The sequence below is a fragment of the Aspergillus undulatus genome (genome assembly GCF_047715775.1).
Source record: "Aspergillus undulatus strain CBS 261.88 unplaced genomic scaffold BDV17scaffold_79, whole genome shotgun sequence".
Lineage (NCBI taxonomy): Eukaryota > Fungi > Ascomycota > Eurotiomycetes > Eurotiales > Aspergillaceae > Aspergillus > Aspergillus undulatus.
Window position 1 is genome coordinate 620 of NW_027396683.1, and position 20,399 is coordinate 21,018.

Here is a 20,399-nt window from a genome sequence, read left to right on the forward strand (position 1 = left end):
CGACCAAGAGTCTCAGACTCAAGTAAACACCAATCATGATTGCTCCGGTCCCACCTCCATTCGCATCCAGATCGACGACCATCGAAGCCCTCTTTCCAAAATAGTGAAATACCTACGGGACGGTGCTGCCTAGCATCTTCCTATCTTGATTCTCGTCTCCCCGACTTTCTCACCCGTTGTTCGACGGAATATCGCTTACTCTGTGTCACTGATTGTCAATACTCCGCGGTGAATATACTCAGCTCCAGCATTCCAGTCAGCAAGTGGCATCGTACAATAATCACTGGTTATCCGCCAAACGCAGCCTTCAGACCCCTTTCCTCCCCCTACATTTTATCGATCAAAAGATTTTGTCACTTTATATTACAAAATGTTAGGGTCGTCTCTTCTAGCTCTTCTCCCCCTCGCAGCCGCCACAACGGTCACTCCTCGACAATCCTCAGATTCCACAGCTTGCAACAACTCCCCAGATCTTTGCTCGAAGTCCTACGGCGAAATCACACACCTTGGAGCGCACGATAGCCCTTTCCTGCGAGATGAATCGACTGGCAATTCTTTATCTGGAAACCAGTAAGTTGGGCATATTCTCTGCAACCTGCTGCGCTTTCCGAACTTAGGTTGCTGACTGGATGTCTGCCTTAGGTACTACAATACTACCGTTCAGCTAGACGCCGGTGTCCGCTTAGTCTCCGCGCAAGTACACGACGAGGATAATCAATGGCGGTTGTGTCATTCGAGCTGCGAGCTTTTGGATGCCGGTAGACTTCGCACGTGGTTGTCTGAGATCAAGGATTGGTTGGACTCAAATCCTAATGACGGTATGGTTTGATGAGGTTCCCCGGCCATCTACATGGGAAAATTTATGCTGAGTGTTTTAGTGGTCACTGTTTTATTGGTGAACTCGGATGGCGCTACGGCTTCCGAACTTAATGCGGAGTTTGAGGCTGCGAACATCACCGACTATGCCTACCAACCAACGTCGCAAGGCGCGCCAACTTCATGGCCGACACTACAATCGCTGATCGATGATGGGAAGAGGCTGATGACGTTCGTCGCATCCTTGGACGACAATACGAATGCGCCGTACCTCATGGACGAGTTCACATATATCTTCGAGAATCCGTACGACGTCACATCGCCGTCGAACTTCTCCTGCACCGCCGATAGACCCTCCAGCGTCAGCGGTGACGCCGCCTCTGCTATTTCGGCCAACATGCTCCCGCTACAGAACCACTTCCTGTACCAGACCATTCTCCTCGATTATCAGGCCCCCAACGAGAGTTATGTTGGTACCACCAACGCCCCCTCCGGAGGCGAAGGAAACCTTGGCGATGCAACCTCCGAATGCCAGACTAACTGGGGCCGCCAACCAGCCTTCATTCTGGTCGACTTCTTTGACAAGGGCCCCGCCATCGAGACCGTGGATAATCTCAACGGCGTCAGCGATGCGGTCGGTCGCACGAATGTGTCTGCCATCGCGGAGGACCAGGAGAACTCCGCATCTACGTACTCAAATGTGTTCAAGGGGCTGGTTGACCTCGTTCGGAGCGCCCAAGCCGGCGCGAACCCCAGTATGGGCGAGTGGATCTGGGCTGGCGGAGACTGGGGAGAGATTCTCGGCGGAGGCATCGGTCTCTGAGTGAAGATGTTTTCTCTCTTTCGGTCACTTTTGGCTTCTTCGATGATTGTTTTATCAGCTATGATTTGCGCCTTGATACCTGATACCTGATTGTATTAGACAAAGCTCTGTTGGATAGCCGTGCATCAGACTGGCGTTTGTGGACCTTAATAAACAGTTGTTGGTATAATGAATATTGAAATTTTACATTACATCGTTCTATTCACTTCATACGTCGGCACCAGACCTTCCGCCTTCGTAAGCGACCATGGCATAGTTACTCTATCACGAATAATTTGTGATTAGTCAATACAGACCCAGGTCTATGTAACATGGGTCTATCGCCTGCAATGTCTTCCTAGTGGATAGATGCCCATTGCTAGATATCCGTAGGGGTGCTGCCTATTCTTACTACACTCGGCGGTGCCCTGCTGCTCCTTGCATTATGATTCCGACTACTCCGTACCGCGTGTCCGCGACTCAGCCTCGTTTGTGTATTCTGTATCCTGTATCCTGCATCCTGCATCCGCTACTCCTTGAGCAGCTGCTGGACCTTGTTCACCTTGTCTTCGAAAGATTGCACCTTGTCGGTTCTGCATCGCATCAAGTCAGCCTGGGGCCTTGCCATTATCGTCTGAAATTCGTGCCGCAGTATCGCCCTAGCCTGCATCCCGTCACCTGACCACTCAAGCGCGCCATTGAACAAACCCCTCGCAAGCGCATAGTGATCCGCGTTTGAATATGTCCATGGAAATGAAGCATGCAGACTGGAGGACGAGGACGCGACGAGAATGCAAAATGCAAGCAGCGCAATGCAGCACAGGCGGGCAATGAATGATAAGATATGCAATGCACGAAGAAGGTCAAAGGGCAAAGGATTCGAAACTCTGAGGGAAGGCGAGACAGAGACAGCTGGATATAGCAAGAGAAACTCACCTCGAGCCAACCCGAATATCAGTCTGGATCCGGACGATACCCTGCTCATGCAGAATCGTGTGCGCCTGACCAATGACCTGATGCACTCTGTCCCAGGAGCCTTCTGTATGCAAGCCGGGCCACCACCCATCGCATCGCATTCCCAGACCGACAGGGAGGGACGGGCGATGACGATGGGTGGAGGAATTGCGTTAGCTTGTGACGTGACATGACATTTTATCTCATCTCATCAGGATACGTAACATGGATGATCGGAAGAAGAAAAGAAGAAAAGAGGCAGGGCAAGGCGTCTGTGGACGTATTTGAAAGGGATGGTGACACAGCTTGCGATCTAAACTGGGGGCGGGATAACTTTGGGAAATCCTGGGGCCAGAGCAGGGGAGCCTGGTGTAGGCAGCATTCGGGGGGTGTAGGTGCATCGGGTTGGTAGATTGTAGTACTAGTAAAGTGGTACAGGAACAGAAGCTGGCAGGTAGCTTAGGTCCTCCATAGCTACCTTGAAAGCACGATAGTAGACAAACTGCAAGGACAACACCCCGACTTACCGAGCGTAGTTCCGGCCGAATGCATGACGTATTTCAAACCCGATTCCTCAATCAAACGCTGCACATCAGCAATCTGAGCGGAAACGGAGGGGGACGAGGTGCCAATCTATGGGCGCAGTGGTGTTAGCTGCTGTGCTGTGCCAGCAGTCTGCAGGCTGCACATGGTCGTGCGAAGGGGCAGGGGGGATCAGGAAATGATAGGACGAGATAATGAGAGGAACGAGGCAAACGGGCGAACTGCGGAGAGACAACCCGTTCCCTGGCAAGGAGGATGAGGATGATGATGAGGTGCAGATTGATGCATATGGCAGAGCAGACGTACGGGGATCAGACAGAAGTCTGCGGTGCAGTGGGCGGGAGTCGCGATGGAAGCCATTGCCAGAGCGGGCGGGGTGCGTTAGCAGGCTGTCAGTGAGGTCGATAGTGAGGTGCTTCTTTCTTGCTTTTTCTTGGAATGACGCTATTCTCAGGAGACCGAATGCTGATTCTCAAGAACCGGGGGATTGGGCAGTTCCACTGGCGGTGGTTTGGTGGTGAATTATGAATGTGATGCGAGGCTAAGAAGCGCCCCTCGTTGTAGCGCCGCGGGGTATGCTGTAACTGTGCTACTGTCCACCACCAATGATGCGATCAACTGAGACACTACGACGTATACTAAATGCTAGTAATCGTTGCTTCCTGCATGTAAAGATTAAGATTGGCGTCCGGACGGGGACAGAGCACACCAGATGCAAGTGCAGCCTGCCCATCTGGCGATCAGTAGTGGTAGTGTTATCGCAATGGCACGACGTGGAGGAGCCTGGAGGAAGTCCAACCTGTAGGAGAGCGTCAACTTCTCACGAGAACAGAGCGGGGCGCTTGAACAGTCTCAGGAATAACGATTTGCGACAAGAGTCCGACGTTACTCGCTGCCCTTGGCTCTTCCACATTGCTGGAAATCTGGTTCGCATTTTGTTCGCGCAACTTTGTTAGCGATTATGACTATTGTCTCTTTATAAATTCACCATCGGCCCCTTGTCTCGAGGTCTTTTTATTTTCACTCCGTCCAGCGACTCAGCGAGAGGACCCTTCCTCCTTCTTTCCTTCTGGAAGCAGCGGGACCCCTGCTAGCCCGAGTCTGTGCCTCGTTTCTGCGATTTCTTGCATGAGTGAAGCAGATCTTCGTCCTCCGACCCTCGCCCTCCCAGTCAATAATCCTCAGGCCACCAACCAGCTCCTGTTCTGACCGCTAGTCGCTTGACTCTGCCTTTCCTCTGCGGTCTGCCAATCTCGAACCGAAGTGTCCGTGCCCGACGCCTTGGGATTCCTGCGCTCAGCTGCTCTGTCGGCCTAGTAGTTACGCCATTCTTGATTCCGTCCCTCCCGAGATCAGCCTGTCAGTGTCCGAGCTTGCCGCTTCACATCGAACGTGACCCCGCAACTCCTTCGTCGCGTCTTGCAATCTTCGCGAGACTCGATCCTCCTACGACACCCGTGGTGGCAGCATCATCAGTAGAAAGCGCAGTCAGCGATCGATCGCGAATTGCGATCTCATTGGCACAGCATTGACCCCAGCCGGTCAAGCGCTATACCTGCTGAGACAGTCTAAATCCTGCACAAGACTCAACGTCCGGGTAAAGACCCTCTCCACTAAACGCTATCGAGCTGTCCGAGTCTTATCACCTGGGGTCATTCCTGCCTGCGGAACCGGTCAAGCGCATCCTGGCCCATATCTCAGCTGAGTAAAGCCGCGCCAGAAATAACTATAGCGACTCCTTCGAGCTTATTTCCTCGTTATCTCGGCTCAATTGGCTGAAAGCGACGAGGCACTGCCGTTCCACCTGAAGGAGGCGACGCCGAAAGAAGCAAAGAGCAAAAAGCAAATCACGGTGTGACCGCGCTTCCAACCAGACGGAGCGCTAGCCTTCGTCTTCTCGAAGGAGGCTTATACTTTTGACCTGAGGCACTGCGTCACTGAAGAGATTATTGTCTGTCGGCTGAGAGCCTAATTTCATCTGTGCGCAAATCAGCTTTCAACTTTTTCTTTTTTTGAAGCCCTACTCACCCTGCTCCTGTCGCCCGAGCTCGGATACTACGACTACTTAACCTGTCTCCTCGGTACCCAAGAGGCCATTTTCTTTTGCGCACATTTCACTCACCTTCTGAAGTACCCATTTCCTATTTTCCAGGTTTTTGGGTCGTAACTGCTCTTTCGACGCGGACTGCCGACGCGGCCATGGTTATTTCCAGAGAAGTTAAACCCAGAACACCTCATCATCCAAAGACGTGACGATGACTCAGATCAAGTCGTTGGAGCTCCCCCCTGGGGTTCAGCTTGCCTACCTCGCCGAAGGTGGTGCGAATATCATCTATCGGATCGTGTCGCCTTCTTTCTCGCCCGGTTGTACTAATCGTCCAACCGTACCTGCCCAGTACAAAGGAAAGCTGCTCCGACTCCGCAAGGATACACCGGCCGGTGTGTCATACCAAGAAATCACGCGAAATTTTGACAAGAACATCCGCCCGCTCTTCAGTCCCGAGGAATTGGTCGATCAGGAGCTAGTGTATCTGCCCAAGGGTGTCACGCAGCAATGCAACGAGCAGCTGCGCTCCGCCGAGGCCGCTGGTAAGCGACCGAAACAAAGACGTGGAGTCTACCTCTCCGTTACCGAACCGTTCGGATTGCTGGTTACCGATATGACTTCCTTTGGTAATCCGGGGGCCGAACTGGCCGAACTGAAGCCGAAATGGCTTCTTCAGTCTGCGTCCGCGCCGACGGGTGCTCGCAAATGTCGCACTTGCGCTCTACGGGATATGAAGAACCATGACTCCCGGCGGACGGGATCAATGGACGCGCGGTCCTTCTGCCCTCTGGACCTGGTTTCTGATAAGTTCGAGCATGTTTTGCGTGCCACCAAGTTCGTCAAGGGGTACAAGGACCATGCCCGGTTAGCCCGAGTGCTATACCGGAACCCTACGTTACTGAGGCTTCTAACACTCCAAAGAAGCATGCGGGATGTGGGGCTTTACGGACCCTCGCCGCAATCCCGGGATAAGTCTCTAGCCATGACTATTCGAGACTGCACTATGTACATCAAGGTAGCTATTTCCAGGAATTCTGCGGTCCATCGGATCTCCAAGCGGCATTACATGCGAGAGACAGTTCACTAACTGCACGCAGATTCCTCGAAACGAAAAGGGTCGCGTTGAAATTCGATTCGGAGACTTGGACCTCAAAACTGCAAGCGGAGGCAAAGCTCAGTACTGGCTAGATCTCGAGCATCGACTGATCAGCGAAGGCTGGTATATGTGCGCTAAAGCCAATACGCAGCCATGTGACTGCGCCCTGCAGATGCAGAGCGCAAGCCCACGCGGGCAGCCACCTCCTTCCATGTGAGACTATGGATTTTCTTTATTTTTACATTCCACACTCTACGTTCGCGGTGAGCAGCAATCTAATCAGGACTACAGCTTATGTGCTGGAGTTGCGTTTAGTCTTCATGCTACGAAGGTTTCATGATTACGACAGATGGACACCTACATTTCGGCGTTTATGAGTTTTCGTGTCTCTCGGCGCCTTTCATCTCGCTTTACGTCCGGTGGGCCTCGAGTCCTTCCGTTGCCACCGAGGAGTGTTGTTTCGGGTTTGTTGGTGTGTTTAGGTTTTGTACGGGATGCCCGTTTTAGGTTTCGTTTATACCCTGTTGTTTCCGGTTTGTCCATTTTGCATCATATGTTCATGGCTGGGAGGTATTCTGTTTGATTTACTGCATATTGTTGGTGGGTTGCCTGGATGTATGGGAGTGATATTCAGTTGTGCGAGGTAGATTTGCAGACTCTTTTCTCTATACACGCACCATAGCAATTGACTTGAACTTATCACACATTGGCTACATCCTATGACTCAACCTCTTCATCGCCTTGGTATTTCTAATTGCTTCCCAATGATGACTCAAGGGTGACAAAGAGGTGGTGAGGCCTCGATCTTGGCGCGGCATCGGGTTCTCGGATATATTTGAGACACCTGCTTGCGGCTTTCTCGCTTCTGCTTCCTCCCGAGTCCCGATAATACAAAGCCATTCAACTCAAACAATGGCAGCCTCACGCATCTCTCCTCGGCTTCTCTCTTTACTTCCTTCGTTCTGCCTGGATGCACTTCGCGGCTTCTACCCGAGCTTGGGCAGAATTGTTCGGCCATTTTCCTATTCGGCAGGTAAACAATCACCAAAAACAGACACTCTCGTGGAACTGGTCAAGGCTCGACGCACCATTTATCAGCTAGGCAACAAGAGCCCTGTTCCGGACTCAAAAGATTGAGGAGCTGGCCAATGCCGCGATTTTGCACGTCCCTAGCTCGTTCAACACTCAATTGACGCGGCTGCTTGTACTCCTGCACCGCGAGCGCGAGCGCCTATGGGAGACTGTGATCGATACCTTTCAAAATCTCGTCAAGACAGGCGCCCTTTCCAAAGAAGTATGGGGGAAGCAGACGCTGCCAAAACTACAAGGATTTCAAGCCGGTGTTGGGACGGTAGGTCGTTCGCATCGATGCTTCGAACCGGTTACATGAAATACGATGGAGCTAACTGGGGTTGGGGGTTGCACATAGATCTTGTTCTACGAAGACCCCGCACACATTAAACCCTTCTCGGAGAAGTTCGCTCTTTATAAAGGCCAATTCCAGCCTTGGGCTGAGCATTCTAATGCTATGCACCAATACTTCCGTGTGTTTTCCCTGCCTCCTCACTTACCGTTGTTTGTTATTGCTTCGTTGGGCTGACCTCCTGCAAGTCTGGTCTGGATTGGAATACCTAGGGTTCGGCGCCAACTTGCAGCACTACAATCCCCTTATCGATGCTCCTGTCGCCAAACAGTGGGAGATCCCATCGGAGTGGAGGTTGATCGCCCAGCTAGTTTTCGGTAGTCCTGAAGGCAAACCTGGGGACAAGAGCTACAAGCCCATTGAGGAGCGCGTCAAGATATACGGGAAGCAATAGGAATCACAAAAGAATGATGATGATGTGCCTATTGCCGATAGGCGCGCTCCGCATTTCATACCCAGGTACCCCGGTCATATTATTGCTAGATCTGCTCTAGAATTTGGCTGGGCCAATAGACATTTTCAATCTCTGACACCCCAGGCCCATCGCCAATCTTTGTACAGTGATGAGGATCGCTCCTTCCATGAACGGCTCACATCGCCAACCTCACCCATTGCCCCCCAAACGCTGCTTGTTCGAGGGCGCTCCTTCCAAAATCTATAAGAGGACCCAACCGCCATGCCGTTCTTTGTCGCTTGCAATATCTCAAGACAGTCTCTGACTCCGGTTCCTAGGCAGCACCTGTTCCTATCTTTTAACCGCATTGTCCATACTTACCCTATATCATCATGATTCCTCATATGCCAACCGTGGCAGCCCTCCTCTCCCTTCTCGCTCTGACTCTTATCCCCAGCGCTCAAGCCTTAGCCTTAGCCTTGCCCGCGGAGTCGGCGCCGGCCGCAAACGTGACTGCCAATGCTACTGGTAGTCAAGCGCGGATCCCCTACGGCGCATACATCCACCATTGCTACGTCCCCGAAACCATAGCTATCACGTTCGATGACGGACCCTACATATACACAGAAGAACTGCTCGGGATCCTTGCAGAGTATGGCGCAAAGGCGACCTTTTTTGTGAACGGCCATAACCTCGCCAACAACGAATGGCTCATCCGGCGCGTTGTAAATGAAGGGCATCAACTCGCATCTCACACGTACGTCGCTCCTTTTCTCACCCTTCAGCTCATAATGCTTGATTCCTGAGCCAACTGGACACCTTACCTTTGCAGATGGGGACACCCCGAACTTCCAGTTCTTGGCTATGACCAAATCGTCGAGCAAATGACCTCACTTGAAGCTGCCTTCTCGGCGGCCGTCGGAGTGATCCCAACCTACATGCGCCCACCGTACCTCAGTGCGAACGAGTATGTTTTCGGCGTCATGGCAGACCTCGGTTACCATGTCATCGGAGCTAGTGTTGATACAAAGGACTACGAGAATGACCACCCGGATCTGATTGGACGCAGTGTGGAAAAGTTCAATCGCGAGCTTGACCAGGGAGGAACGATTGTCCTGGCGCATGACGTCCACGAGCAGACCGTCCGAACTCTGACTCGTATCATGCTTGAGGAAGTCTATGAGCGAGGGTTGCAACGTGAGTAACCTTTCTCCTCGTTCCTCCTTTGTTCCTATCTTGGCTTGAAGGAGTGGTCACACTAATTGTTCGGCAGCAACAACGGTTGGAGCGTGTCTTGGTTCGGAGAATTGGTATCGCTAATAGCCACGATTATTTTTTGTCGATTCTTTGTCGCCTACTTATCATTAGCCTGTGTCTTGTTCGAAACTTGGCCAATCAATTAATGTCTAGTTGGAATCACCTGTTCCTGCAGTGTAGTTGTACAGCCCCTCACACATGCTCCTTGGATATAAGCTTTACAACTTGATCTACATTTTCTACTTGCAGACGGCCAGACGTAGCCGGAATCCCGAGTACCGGGATACACTCTGCATGTCCAAAACCTAGACTTTTTCATGATATATTACCATATACATCTATCACAACATTGCCTTTTTGTACCTCGCGCTACCACGACCTCATAGATTATTAAAATAGATACTGATAGTTTAATCCTCATCCCAGTTAGGGTTAGGACCAGGCGGCTTCGGCCCACCAGCCTGTCTAGCAACAATAATCTGATCCACGCTCAGCACAGTCCGGGCAGACTCACTAGCCAGCCGAATCGCCCAGTTCTTAGACGCAAGCAAGTCGAGGATACCCTCTTGCACGGCATCCAGGGTACCAGCTGATGAGGAGCCCTCGAGGTCGATCCCGGTGGTCCAGTAGGCTTCTTCGTTGCCCTTGGCGGATTCTTCGGCCTCGTCTTCTTCGCCGTCGTCCTCCTCATCTGACGATTTTTCAGCGGACTCAGTGTCAGCGTTCTTGTTGCTGGCGCGGTGGTGAGCCGTGTAAAGACGAGATAGAACCTCGGTTGCGTCGAGACCAGCGGATTCAGCGAGCGTGCGGGGAATGACCTCGAATGCCTCGGCGTACTTGCGAATAGCATGCTGGGGCAGACCAGGCGTGCGGTCCGCAAAGGCCGAGATGCGCTCGACGAGCTGGATCTCTGTTGCTCCCGCACCGGGAACAAGACGGGGATCCTTGGTGATAGCCTTGACGGCGTTGACGCCGTCGTCAATCGCACGCTCCACGTCGTCTAGATGGTTCTGGGTTGCGCCGCGGAGGACGATGGTTGCGGTTCGAGTAACGGCCGTGGAGTCTTCCTGGCGGAAGACGGTGACGCGGTCGCCGCCGATTTCGGTGGTTTCGACGACGTCGACGGAGCCCATTTCATCGGGCATGGGGGCGCCGAGGCGGGCGAGAGGCGTGGCGCCGACGACGCGGCAGAGGCGGCGGAGCTCGAACTTGGAGAGGATCTTGACGACGAGGATGTTGAAGCGGTTGAGGTAGTGGAGGGCTAGGTCGCCGACCTGGGCGCCTGCGACGACGACGCGGAGGCCGGAGTCGTAAAGTTCCTTGACGGCGGCTTCGAGGCGCTCTTCTTCGCCCTTGGTGAAGTCGAGCATCTCCTGGGCATTCTTGAGGAGGACTGTGCCCTTTGTTTCGGTCTGGGAGATGTCGATGGGGCAGCTGAAGACGCCGACCTTGGCCTTTGTGGCCTTTTTTATGGAGCCATCGGGCTCGCGGCCAAAGACCATACCCTTGATTACGCGGGACTGTTCGAGGCTTCCACCCATGATCTTCACGACGCGGACGTTGTCGACGTTGAAGTTGACGGGGTTCTTGGGGAGGACGGCCAAAACGGCTTCGGCGACGAGGGAGGCGAGGGTCTGCTCGGTGCCGGATTGCTTACTGGCGACTACCGTGCGGAGGGCCTTGGTGAGTTCGGTCTGGGAGCGCAGGTCCTGCAAACGGTCGACTTCGAGATCTAGTGCATCACCATCAATCAGTTAAGTCCGTAGGTAATACGGTGTAGGTAACTGTAACCGACCTTCTAAAACCTTCAACGCAAAGTTCTGTGCCTTCTCATACCCCTGAGTGATATCGCTTGTCTTTAAACCCAAACGCAGCAACTCCTCGGCCTTCTTCAGCAGTTCTCCCGCCAGAACAATAACCAGGTTGGTTCCATCGCCCATCTCCGCATCCTGCTGCTGACTCGCCATCACCAGCAGCTTAGCAGCCGGGTGCACAACTTCCAACTCACGAAGGATCGAAGCGGCGTCTGATGTAAGGATCATCTTTTGCAGGTGGTTGATGACGATCTTGTTACGGCCGTACGGACCAAGCGACGTTTGCACGGTCTGGGAGATAGCCTGGCAGGCTTCAATGTTGCGGATGACCGCACCATCTTCAGCATCGTGGCTGTTCAAATTTTGTACCCGTTAGCTATAGTTCTTCATTATAGTTGTCTGCAGTGGACGTGACCCCTATTGTCTCCGTGGAGCATTCGCGGGGGACATCCTGAGTGGGAATCGCTTACCTTTGGTAGCCCGGCTTGAAGAGACCGGCCTGGGAAGGTCCGGGTAAAGACAGGGACATGGTGGCTGTGAGTTCTTCCCCTCGAATTAGACGATCATCAATTGAGAGAGAAGACGGGAAGGGGAGATACCGTGACGCTGAGGTGAACTTGCTGCTTGGGGATTTTTTGGCGGAGCTCCGAGACGGTCAATGGCGACTGTTTGTTGTGTTTGCACTCCGAGGGGCTAGGGCTCTCTTGGCGTGTCCCATCGGATTATTCACCATTATACCACAATCTACTGTGTCTAATATGAACGGTGCCAGTCCTGGGGATTTGGCATTCCCTGTAGTTGGGGTTATGATTTTATGGATAAAGGAGTTTTATATAATCAGGCATCACGGTAATATACATAGGGTATGTAAACATCAGACTGCGCTCGCTCCTAGGACCAGTTAAAATCCTCGCGAGCTTGCCTAAATCCTGGAACTATAGAAAGAACATGTCAGTACATCGACTGAGCGAGCAATGAAGCCTTTGACCAGGAAGCGAGGCGACTTACGATAAGACCCCATGCCAGAACAACCGCTGTTCTCATATTCCATCTGAGCCTCATCTAACCTAGAAGCCAAGTCAGTTCGAGCCATTTACCTTTTGAGGCAAAGCATTGAAATTAGATCGTACCATTTACGAATAGACTCCATGCGGTTGTAGCTCTTTGTAAAAGTTAGTGAGAATCGAGAGAGCTGAGGCTTATGGTGCGACTTACCGCCGGGTGGGTTGACATAAACTGAGGAGGAGCCTGCTTTTCTGCTTGGTGCATGCGCGCCCAACTATAATAAAGTCAGCAACAGCGTCGGGCTTGGGCCTTTGGTCAAGCAAGGGTATGCTAAATTAGAAATACATACAGATCAGCAGCAGCTTCGGGGTTGAAGCATGCCCTCGACATTATCACTAGAGGGTACATTAGCGGCGATTCACGACAGGACGAAGCAAGAAAGGATCATACTCAGACCAATATTGTCCGCTTCCGCCTACTCAATATTAGCGATCCGGTCATTGTGCGTCACATCGGTACACGCTTACCTCCTGCGTCCTTGAATTCGGCAACCCCCACATGAGCTGTAACACCATGTTAGGGAGAGCCCCGGAGACATCGAAAAGGGACGCAATAAGAAGGACAATCCCCAGAGTAACAAAGCTGTTGCTCATCCTTTCCCCAGTATGATGGGCGACCACGTGGGCAATCTCATGCCCCAAAACAGCTGCTAGGCCATCTTCATCTTGACAGATCGGTAAAATCCCCGTGAACACAAAGACTTTGCCACTAGTTAAGTCAAAGGTCAGCAACAACGCGGGAGAGCGCAGGAATCTAACGATTTAACTTGCCCTGGAAGAACAAAAGCATTCTCCATCTCATCGTCCTTGATAACGTGGACCTCCCAATTCGCGTTATCCATTGGCGCCAGGGGGATTAGGCGCTGAAGTACGCGATTAACCATGATAGAGTGTGGATGAGATGGCGGCAGAATGCGTCCACGATACTGCTGAATAGTTTCCTTATAGCCCTGCATACCCATTTTCAACTCTAGCTGGTGAGAAACGCAGTTGAATCGTCGCCGCCCGGTCATCTAAGAAATCGTCTTAGCAAAAAGGCGCTAGACGCCCACGGGTTCTCAACTTCTCCCTACCTCCACAGTATCTGTATTATAGACATAGAACCCCCCCAAAACACCTCCGACAATCACAAAGTGTACTGGTCTCGCCTTGGCCATTGATTGTGCGATGAAGGATTGCCTTTGTTGTCCATCGAAACGGTTGTATCTGTTGGATCCGCCGTAATATCGGCGGCTTGCGCTTGCGAAGGGTCGTGGAGGGTTACGGTGGCTCGAGCGGGGAAGAGCTCGGCCGGAAGAGATCAAGGATCTTGGTCCCAGAGCTCTTGTACATGGCGTGGAGAAGGATCGTGACGAGAGGTATTTCGACGAAGAAATGGAGGTTCGCGCGCGAGCGCTCATCGTGGTGAGAGGGTGGGCGGCGGTGCGCAGCGAGGGGGTCATCGGTGAGCGAACCATGGCGATTGTATTTTCATCAAGGCTAGGTTATGCTGACAAGAAAATGGAGGTCGAAGCTTGAGCAAACCAAATCACAGGGTTGGGCCACGCGATCGACAAAAGAACTTGTCGGGGAGATTGAGAGGATCCAGGAACCAAGAATGACGTTGCAGTGAAGATAAGAGCGGGCCTGTTCCCCGCAATGCTGCGATCAATAGAACCCCTTTAATACCTCCCCTCTTCTACATTCTCTACATTTCTCTGATTCATTCTTCTCTATATACTACACATCTACAGCCAAAATGGCAAATGTATCAGGCCAAATTTACGCCTCTCGCCTGGTCATCCTCCAAAACTTATTCGCAAACAATATATCCGGACCGGAAGCCGCCAAACAACTAGCCACAGTTACGCTGTCCGACAACGTCTCACACGAAGAAGGCCTCAATCGCCTCTGGAACCTGATCACCGCTGTCGCAGTCCAATCCCCAGAGCATCACGACAGACTCGTCGATGTCGTCGTTGACCTCTCCGAGCTGCCAAGCCCGGGCCCCGACGCCACGACACAGAGCGACGAACCCGCAGCCGAGCCCTTAATCGTCCAAGACCAGGAAGCCTGGAGAGACCTCCCCATGCTCGGCTGGCGCTTCCGCGATTATTGGAACACCCAGGTCCGTCCTGATAGCAGCGCCGAGGACAGGCAGAAGGCGATCTCGGAAATAATCAACATCAGCAAATTCGCGGCGCTGCTTATGGCGACGGACGAGGCAGTCTTTGCGTCGTACTCGTGGTTTGCACTGATAACGCTTCGGAGCGCGCTCGAGACGCCGACGGATAAGAGGAGTCCGAGGGAGCCGTTGGAGGCGTGGGTTCCTGCTGCTGCGGCGTGGATCGAGACGCTGGGTGTGGAGATCTATAGCTGGGACGAGGAATTTGAACATGGACCTAAGATCGGTGCGAGGGGGAAGGGAGGTCCGCTGTGGGATGGGAAGCATGGGTTCTGTAAGGGAAGGTGGAAGCTCTGGCGGGAGAGGTTTGGCGAAATAGCTAGGATGGAGGGTGAGCTGAAAGAGGAGGTGAGGAAGGTAGCAGAGGATGCGGAGACAATGATGAGGGAGATTGAGGATGGAGATGTGGAGTAGGTCACGAGATAGATCATGATGATATAAATACCAGAGTCATATAACAGGTCCAGCTAAGCTTCTACAGCCAGGGTCCTACCCAATCTTCAAACATCATTCCCCTCAGTAATCATGTCCCGATGCTCTCCATAATCTTCATTACTTCCGCAGCCCATTCGGCTGAAGGTTATGCTCACCCATTAGCGTCTCCCTCTCCCTCTCACACTTCACCCAAGACTCCCTCTTGCGCATCCTGGTATGTCAATCCAGAACATCGGATATGAGCTCAAGATTTCATCACGAGGAACAAAGAGAAACAGATTCATCCGCTCATTCCACGGTAAGAAGGCCAAATCTGCGAAAGTGCATCTGTCACCAACAAGCCAGGTTCTGCCCTCGAGGGCTGTATTGAGGACGCCTAGTATGCGGTGAGCTTCGTTTGTATACCGCTTGATGGCTGAGGGAATTTTTTCGGGTTGTAGGACGGAGAACCTCGCATGAATTGTTTTTCAACCGGGACTGGAATAGGAACCAGAAACTATTGAAGCTCGATTTGACGTGCCTACCAAGCACCTTGCCCATAGTAAGGACTCTGCCCGCTCATTTAGAAGTGGAGTCATTGATTGCACGGATGTCTTTCGTGAAGCGCTTCATAGCCCAATTTGTGGTCTTTATCGTACTGTCCGATCAGATATTGGATGATAGCTCCGGATTCGCAGAGCGTGAGCTGAGTGTTTGGGTCCTCGATGACTGCGCAGGTAGGTAAACAAGCAAGATGGGCTTGATTTATACCTATCCATAGGACGGAACCAGACCGAACCTGCTAGCTACGTACCTGGGACTTGCCCGTTCGGATTGATGTTGATAAAACGAGGCTTTTGACATCTTCGTACTTGAAACAGTGAATCTCATATGGGAGACCAAGTTCCTTGAGGACGACCGCCACCTCTATGGGTTCGGTCCCGATGCTGTATCCTGTTAGATCCGCGCGGTAGAAAGGCCCCGAAGGGGCGATAAACGAGTCATCCAAAAGTGATTGACTTCGACATTCTATCAGTAGAGTCTCTAGGTAGTGTGACGACAGATGACAGAGGCACTGGGCTCGCAGTTATTCTATGGTAATGTAGAGTGAAAGGGTGCGGCTCTTATCTCCCTCACATGTTTCCCCCTCTTGTTGCCCAAGTGTGGTATCTTCGGGACGCCTTCAGGCTGCTGCGCCAAGAGAAAGTGAAATTGGTAATATCTTGCTGTATTATAGCCAGGCGTTTAATATCCGCTGATTGATGTCATGAAGGTGCTTTCATAAGCTTGCCCGATGGGAGATTGCCAGAAAGCGCAGTGATGAACGACTGCGGAACCATCTGGAACTTTTGCATGTGCACTGCACTCCGTTTCGTCCGTCGTTGTGCTTACCTTGATGATATGGATGGGAGTGCTGCTGCAGACGCCGCTAGCCATGTTGAGAGCTCCATTGAGCCCTAATATCAATGCACCGTCGTCCCGAAACAGACGCAACACCCCATTTTATTCCTGAGTCCTGACTTGGAGGTCCGAAGATGTCAGGGGATGTCAAACCTTTCCTGAGTATTTTCGATTTAGGATTTTCTGCATCTTTTTCAAGACCACACTCAAGACAATCCAGGCCAGTTCATTAATCCCATCCACTCATCTAAAGGACTCATTTCATTTTGCCATGTCGAAGCTAAAGTTCGGGTTCCCTTATTGGGCTGGCATGAAATTCCCTATGAAATCAGGCACGACAAGTTAATCGGCTGTGGCGTTGTCAGCACTCTGAACAGCGTCGTACGAAGTTGCGATACCACCTAACATACTGACGCCGCCAAAGTCCATTCCAGAATCCTCATCTTGCGTAGCCACACCATGGTATAAGCGCTGAGCGTACGTATCCCTTGTAAGTATCTCACTCGGCTTGCCGTCTTCGCTCCAAGAATCGCCTGCCCGGCTAAGCACAAGACTCACAGCCTCAACAGCCTTCTTTGCCTCTTTCGAGATCGAGCTCCTGTGCATACAGGTTATCCTGGCTCTTTGCAGTGCAGTCCGAATCTCATTTCTCGCTCTATACTTCGTCCGGAATAAAGCAGTGAGCATAGAAGCATAGTAGCTATAAGGAATTGGTGGTTCATGATAGAAGTGGCTCGCCAGCGCATCGTATGGAACTGACCCCCAGGGCGGGTTTCCTCGTCAAGCACATGCTGAATCTCCAGTGTACCGATTGACACGTCGATGCATGTCTTTCGCGAGTAGCCATAGTCTCTCTCGTTCTCTGAAGATGTCTGCTTATAACAGAATCGTCTGTGTATTATAACTTGTCCTTTGAAGAACATATGCTGGATGAACAGATGGGCAACAATGACTTGTGGGGAGTCAGTCAAGCTAGCTGTCGTTGGTTTTGACTGCAAAGGATAAGGAATGCTCTCGGCCGCTTCCTTTAGTATGTGATCCACCCGAATTATTCCGGTATAACTGCAGGGATTGACTGCGCTGGTCAGGTCCGCAATTGTACCAAGCACTCTCAGCATCCTAGTCCGTGCTATAACTCCCTGCGCACCTGTGAGCTCAGTTTCTGGTCGAGAAGACGGTGGTTCCTTTGTGTACTTGTCGAAGCTATCGGCACTTGGATTTCGCTGCTCTAAGGTGTGGTACTGCCAGTCGGAGATAATGCGTGGTATGCCCATCTAATTCGAGATAAGAACATCACTCATCAGCACTGCCCAAAAGGCGCCGCCGCATCTCTCCTTAGAACGGCGAAATGGAGGGGAAGTGGCTCGGATCGCGATGGTAGCCTATGCGCTTAGCCACATTGACTTTCAACACGAGCAGAAACCACAAGTCCTTGTTGGAATCTGGGTTGATGGCAAATTCGACATAGACGTAGTTGATGACGGTTTCCAGCACATACGGGGCCGACCTCATATATTGGCCTAGAACAAGACACTGCACTATCTTTTCACGGTATAGATCTATTGGAGTGACTGCTCCGTCTCTGAACTGTCTAGAGACTCGGAAGCTAGATACGCAAGGCAAATCAAGCTGAAGAGGAGCTTGATCCATATGATCGATGCGCCAGATGTATCAGTCCAGAATGCCTCGTACTTTGTATGTTAGGAAGTATTTCAACTTTATCTCGGTAGAGATATACTGATCTTACCTCGTGCAGAAAGCTCGGTCCATGGACAATAGCTATACAAGGTGGGAATATTTGAGCGTCCAGTCTTAGAGCGGCAGCATGAAATTGACTTACAGGACGAGACTAAATCCAGGTAGTTAACATAGTGTGAACCATAACAGTCGACAGCATATTTGGGTGGCAGTGCAGATAGTATCTCATTGCGGGAAGCCCTGCGACATCCATACAGCAGGAATGCGCCTTTAGACGGCGGGTTCGCGGCCATTGTAGCGTCATCATTTTTTTGCTCATAGGCACCGTCATTTGAACTTTCAGCGAGCCGCAGCTGCTCTTCGCGGTCAACATGATCCTTCAGATCAGCTATTCCGTCCAATATCGCTACCCAGTGGTCTCCTCCAGCGTATTGAAACCCAGAATCACCAACCCTCATGCTCCCGCATTCCGAGCGCGCACCAACAGGTGCCTCTACCGGCATAGTTACTGATGGGGTCGCTTCCATGGGGATGACGGGCCCATTAACCTCCTAGGAAGAGTCAACCCTAGGCACACTAGGCGGATGAGGACCATAGACATCACCAGGCGCTCCAGCTGTACAATTCGTTCATGCACATTGAGTCGAGTAGACCCAGTTGGAACTGCGGTTGCAGGTTTCTCCGGATAAATACATACTTGTTGCGCACTGAGCACAATGAGCATGGTCGTTGTCGACCACATCTCGACCTCAAAGGCAGGTATCATAGTATCGCGCTGTCAGAGAACTTGTGGTTTGCTTACTTCCGTCGATGGCACTGGTTGTACGAGAGCTGTGGCTTATCCTGACACTGACTATTGTTCGTTTTTGAAGAGAAGGTCTTGAAGAGGCAGTTGTATTATTTGCCTGAGTTGCTCGAGACGAATTATCCCTCGGGGAGGTTGTACTTGTTGCGATTGGTGTGATGGGGAATGTCGTGTGCTCGGTGAAGTCCATCTTCTCGAAACTCACTATGAGAGCTATCGTGAAAGAGAAGTCTGGTTGCCATGTGAGAGTTGTCTTGGAAGAGGACAGAATTGGTAGAGAAAGAAAGAGAGAAGACTTGCCTTGGGACCATGAAGCAGTCACGTGGCACGCTTCCTCAGAAGAGAACGAGAAGAGCGCTTCAACAATGATCTTGACAACGACAACCTAGACGCAAGGATTGTTCTCAAAGCACACGGCTCACACACTGCGGTGCTACTGAAGGAATCAATGCAGTGAACAATGCCTTCTCATCGCCAACCTCGCTCTTCGCATTCGACAGTCCGATCCTCCGGTTCTTCCTCTGACCCTCCGACACTGGCCCAGTCTATGGAGCTTCAGCACATATTACTCAGAGACGACTGCACCTTTGCTTTCTTTCCTCCTCTCAGGCTATCTCCGAGCATCTCGGTTCAATGAAAATTAGTCAAGCAAAGTCTATTCTTCAGCCTCCAACGCCCATCGTTCTATCTCCGTCCTTTCTAAGTGCTCTTCTTGTCATGTCTCCTGACATAAAGGCATCAACGGCGAACCCTCCCGCTGGGGTATCTGCACGCTTCAGCTCTGCCCTGCAGCTTCTTTGGAATCAATCATATCGTGTCTTTCTCCTCTGGCATTAGCTACTTGCATCAGTCATGAGTATAGCCGAAGTTGAAAATTGCTCCGACAAAGCACCAAGCCATCTCGAGCAAGGCATTCTTGGAGACAGGGAGCCAGAGGATTGATTTAATTGACTGGGATGGTGACTCTGATCCTACAAGTCCCCAGGGCTGGCCCAAGTTTCGAAACTGGGCGCACGTCGTCGTCGTTTCCATCCTAGCTCTCATCACGTAAGTCTTACATCCTAACCTCAACGATGACGGAGTGTACTTACCAACACCTCGGTAAGTCGCCGTCACCCTGTACGTCCTCGGGATCGCCATTGGGCTCATGTTTATGTCCCCACTCAACGAGTTCTATGGGCGCGTATCGGTGCATCATGCTGCCACTGCCATATTTGTTGCCTTTATTGTGGGAAATGCACTGAGTCAAAGCGCCGTTCAGTTCATGATCTTCCGCTTTCTCTTGGGCTGTGCTGGCGGGACTCCGCTGGCCCTCGGCGGAGGTACTATTGCGGACATCACCACCATGGAGCAGAGAGCGGTCTCGACGGCCCTATTCAGTATGGGACCATTAGCTGGGTCCGTAATCTGTCTATTGCCCTTATTCCTTCCTGTAAGATTTAAAGAACTAATCCCTTCCATTTCGACAGGTTCTATGCCCCGTCATTGGAGGCTTCCTGACCGCGGCTAGAGGTTGACGCTGGACCTTCTGGCTGCCGTGTATCCTCGGAGGATTCTTCGGTATTATATCTTTAGTAATCATACGGGAAACACATCCCAAAATCATCCTCGAACGCAAGGCAGCCAAGCCCGGTGCAATCACCGGCAATTCTAATCTACGTTCCAAGCTCGCCCATTCTCATCCGCAGCGCCAAGTTCTTTTTCAGG

General features: G+C 51.8%; 10 protein-coding genes across 10 annotated transcripts; 5 read left to right on the forward strand and 5 right to left on the reverse strand.

Moving 5' to 3' along the window:
• Positions 1 to 370: 370 nt before the first annotated feature.
• Positions 371 to 1,639, forward strand: BDV17DRAFT_285081 (PLC-like phosphodiesterase; the record flags this gene model as incomplete). Its single annotated transcript, XM_073760637.1, has 3 exons — positions 371 to 570; positions 643 to 818; positions 879 to 1,639. 3 exons carry the CDS (start codon positions 371 to 373, stop codon positions 1,637 to 1,639), a joined length of 1,137 nt encoding a protein of 378 aa, XP_073610678.1.
• Positions 1,640 to 5,370: 3,731 nt separating this feature from the next.
• Positions 5,371 to 6,475, forward strand: BDV17DRAFT_285082 (inositol-pentakisphosphate 2-kinase; the record flags this gene model as incomplete). The annotated part of the gene is made up of 2 exons (XM_073760638.1): positions 5,371 to 6,177; positions 6,260 to 6,475. The coding sequence occupies 2 exons, from the start codon at positions 5,371 to 5,373 to the stop codon at positions 6,473 to 6,475; spliced, it is 1,023 nt and encodes a 340-aa protein (XP_073610679.1).
• A 695-nt stretch (positions 6,476 to 7,170) lies between these two features.
• Positions 7,171 to 8,271, forward strand: BDV17DRAFT_301390 (nitroreductase family protein; the record flags this gene model as incomplete). Its single annotated transcript, XM_073764245.1, has 4 exons — positions 7,171 to 7,329; positions 7,361 to 7,609; positions 7,688 to 7,802; positions 7,870 to 8,271. 4 exons carry the CDS (start codon positions 7,171 to 7,173, stop codon positions 8,073 to 8,075), a joined length of 729 nt encoding a protein of 242 aa, XP_073610680.1. The 3' UTR covers positions 8,076 to 8,271.
• On the forward strand, positions 8,272 to 9,435 carry BDV17DRAFT_225495 (chitin deacetylase). Its single transcript, XM_073755695.1, has 3 exons — positions 8,272 to 8,832; positions 8,908 to 9,272; positions 9,349 to 9,435. Exons 1-3 carry the CDS (start codon positions 8,468 to 8,470, stop codon positions 9,393 to 9,395), a joined length of 777 nt encoding a protein of 258 aa, XP_073610681.1. The 5' UTR covers positions 8,272 to 8,467; the 3' UTR covers positions 9,396 to 9,435.
• Positions 9,436 to 9,742: 307 nt separating this feature from the next.
• Positions 9,743 to 13,223, reverse strand: BDV17DRAFT_285085 (M48 family metallopeptidase; the record flags this gene model as incomplete). The annotated part of the gene is made up of 11 exons (XM_073760639.1): positions 9,743 to 11,064; positions 11,128 to 11,498; positions 11,617 to 11,680; positions 11,746 to 11,811; positions 12,155 to 12,213; positions 12,277 to 12,308; positions 12,362 to 12,425; positions 12,501 to 12,546; positions 12,602 to 12,626; positions 12,679 to 12,919; positions 12,982 to 13,223. 11 exons carry the CDS (start codon positions 13,221 to 13,223, stop codon positions 9,743 to 9,745), a joined length of 2,532 nt encoding a protein of 843 aa, XP_073610682.1.
• BDV17DRAFT_275894 (uncharacterized protein) lies at positions 12,602 to 13,790 on the reverse strand. The gene is made up of 2 exons (XM_073759275.1): positions 12,679 to 13,790; positions 12,602 to 12,626 (listed from the first exon to the last, which is right to left on the reverse strand). Exon 1 carries the CDS (start codon positions 13,665 to 13,667, stop codon positions 13,269 to 13,271), a length of 399 nt encoding a protein of 132 aa, XP_073610683.1. The 5' UTR covers positions 13,668 to 13,790; the 3' UTR covers positions 12,602 to 12,626; positions 12,679 to 13,268.
• A 1-nt stretch (position 13,791) lies between these two features.
• On the forward strand, positions 13,792 to 14,847 carry BDV17DRAFT_275895 (DUF3632 domain-containing protein). Its single transcript, XM_073759276.1, has one exon. It carries the CDS (start codon positions 13,949 to 13,951, stop codon positions 14,786 to 14,788), a length of 840 nt encoding a protein of 279 aa, XP_073610684.1. The 5' UTR covers positions 13,792 to 13,948; the 3' UTR covers positions 14,789 to 14,847.
• Positions 14,848 to 14,891: 44 nt separating this feature from the next.
• BDV17DRAFT_301396 (uncharacterized protein) lies at positions 14,892 to 16,239 on the reverse strand (the record flags this gene model as incomplete). Its single annotated transcript, XM_073764246.1, has 5 exons — positions 14,892 to 15,259; positions 15,334 to 15,366; positions 15,397 to 15,509; positions 15,603 to 15,735; positions 16,181 to 16,239. 5 exons carry the CDS (start codon positions 16,237 to 16,239, stop codon positions 14,995 to 14,997), a joined length of 603 nt encoding a protein of 200 aa, XP_073610685.1. The 3' UTR covers positions 14,892 to 14,994.
• A 380-nt stretch (positions 16,240 to 16,619) lies between these two features.
• BDV17DRAFT_275901 (fungal specific transcription factor domain-containing protein) lies at positions 16,620 to 17,837 on the reverse strand. The gene has a single exon (XM_073759277.1). The coding sequence runs from the start codon at positions 17,461 to 17,463 to the stop codon at positions 16,801 to 16,803; it is 663 nt and encodes a 220-aa protein (XP_073610686.1). The 5' UTR covers positions 17,464 to 17,837; the 3' UTR covers positions 16,620 to 16,800.
• A 10-nt stretch (positions 17,838 to 17,847) lies between these two features.
• Positions 17,848 to 18,549, reverse strand: BDV17DRAFT_225603 (uncharacterized protein). The gene has a single exon (XM_073755696.1). The coding sequence runs from the start codon at positions 18,412 to 18,414 to the stop codon at positions 17,908 to 17,910; it is 507 nt and encodes a 168-aa protein (XP_073610687.1). The 5' UTR covers positions 18,415 to 18,549; the 3' UTR covers positions 17,848 to 17,907.
• Between the last annotated feature and the right edge of the window lie 1,850 nt (positions 18,550 to 20,399).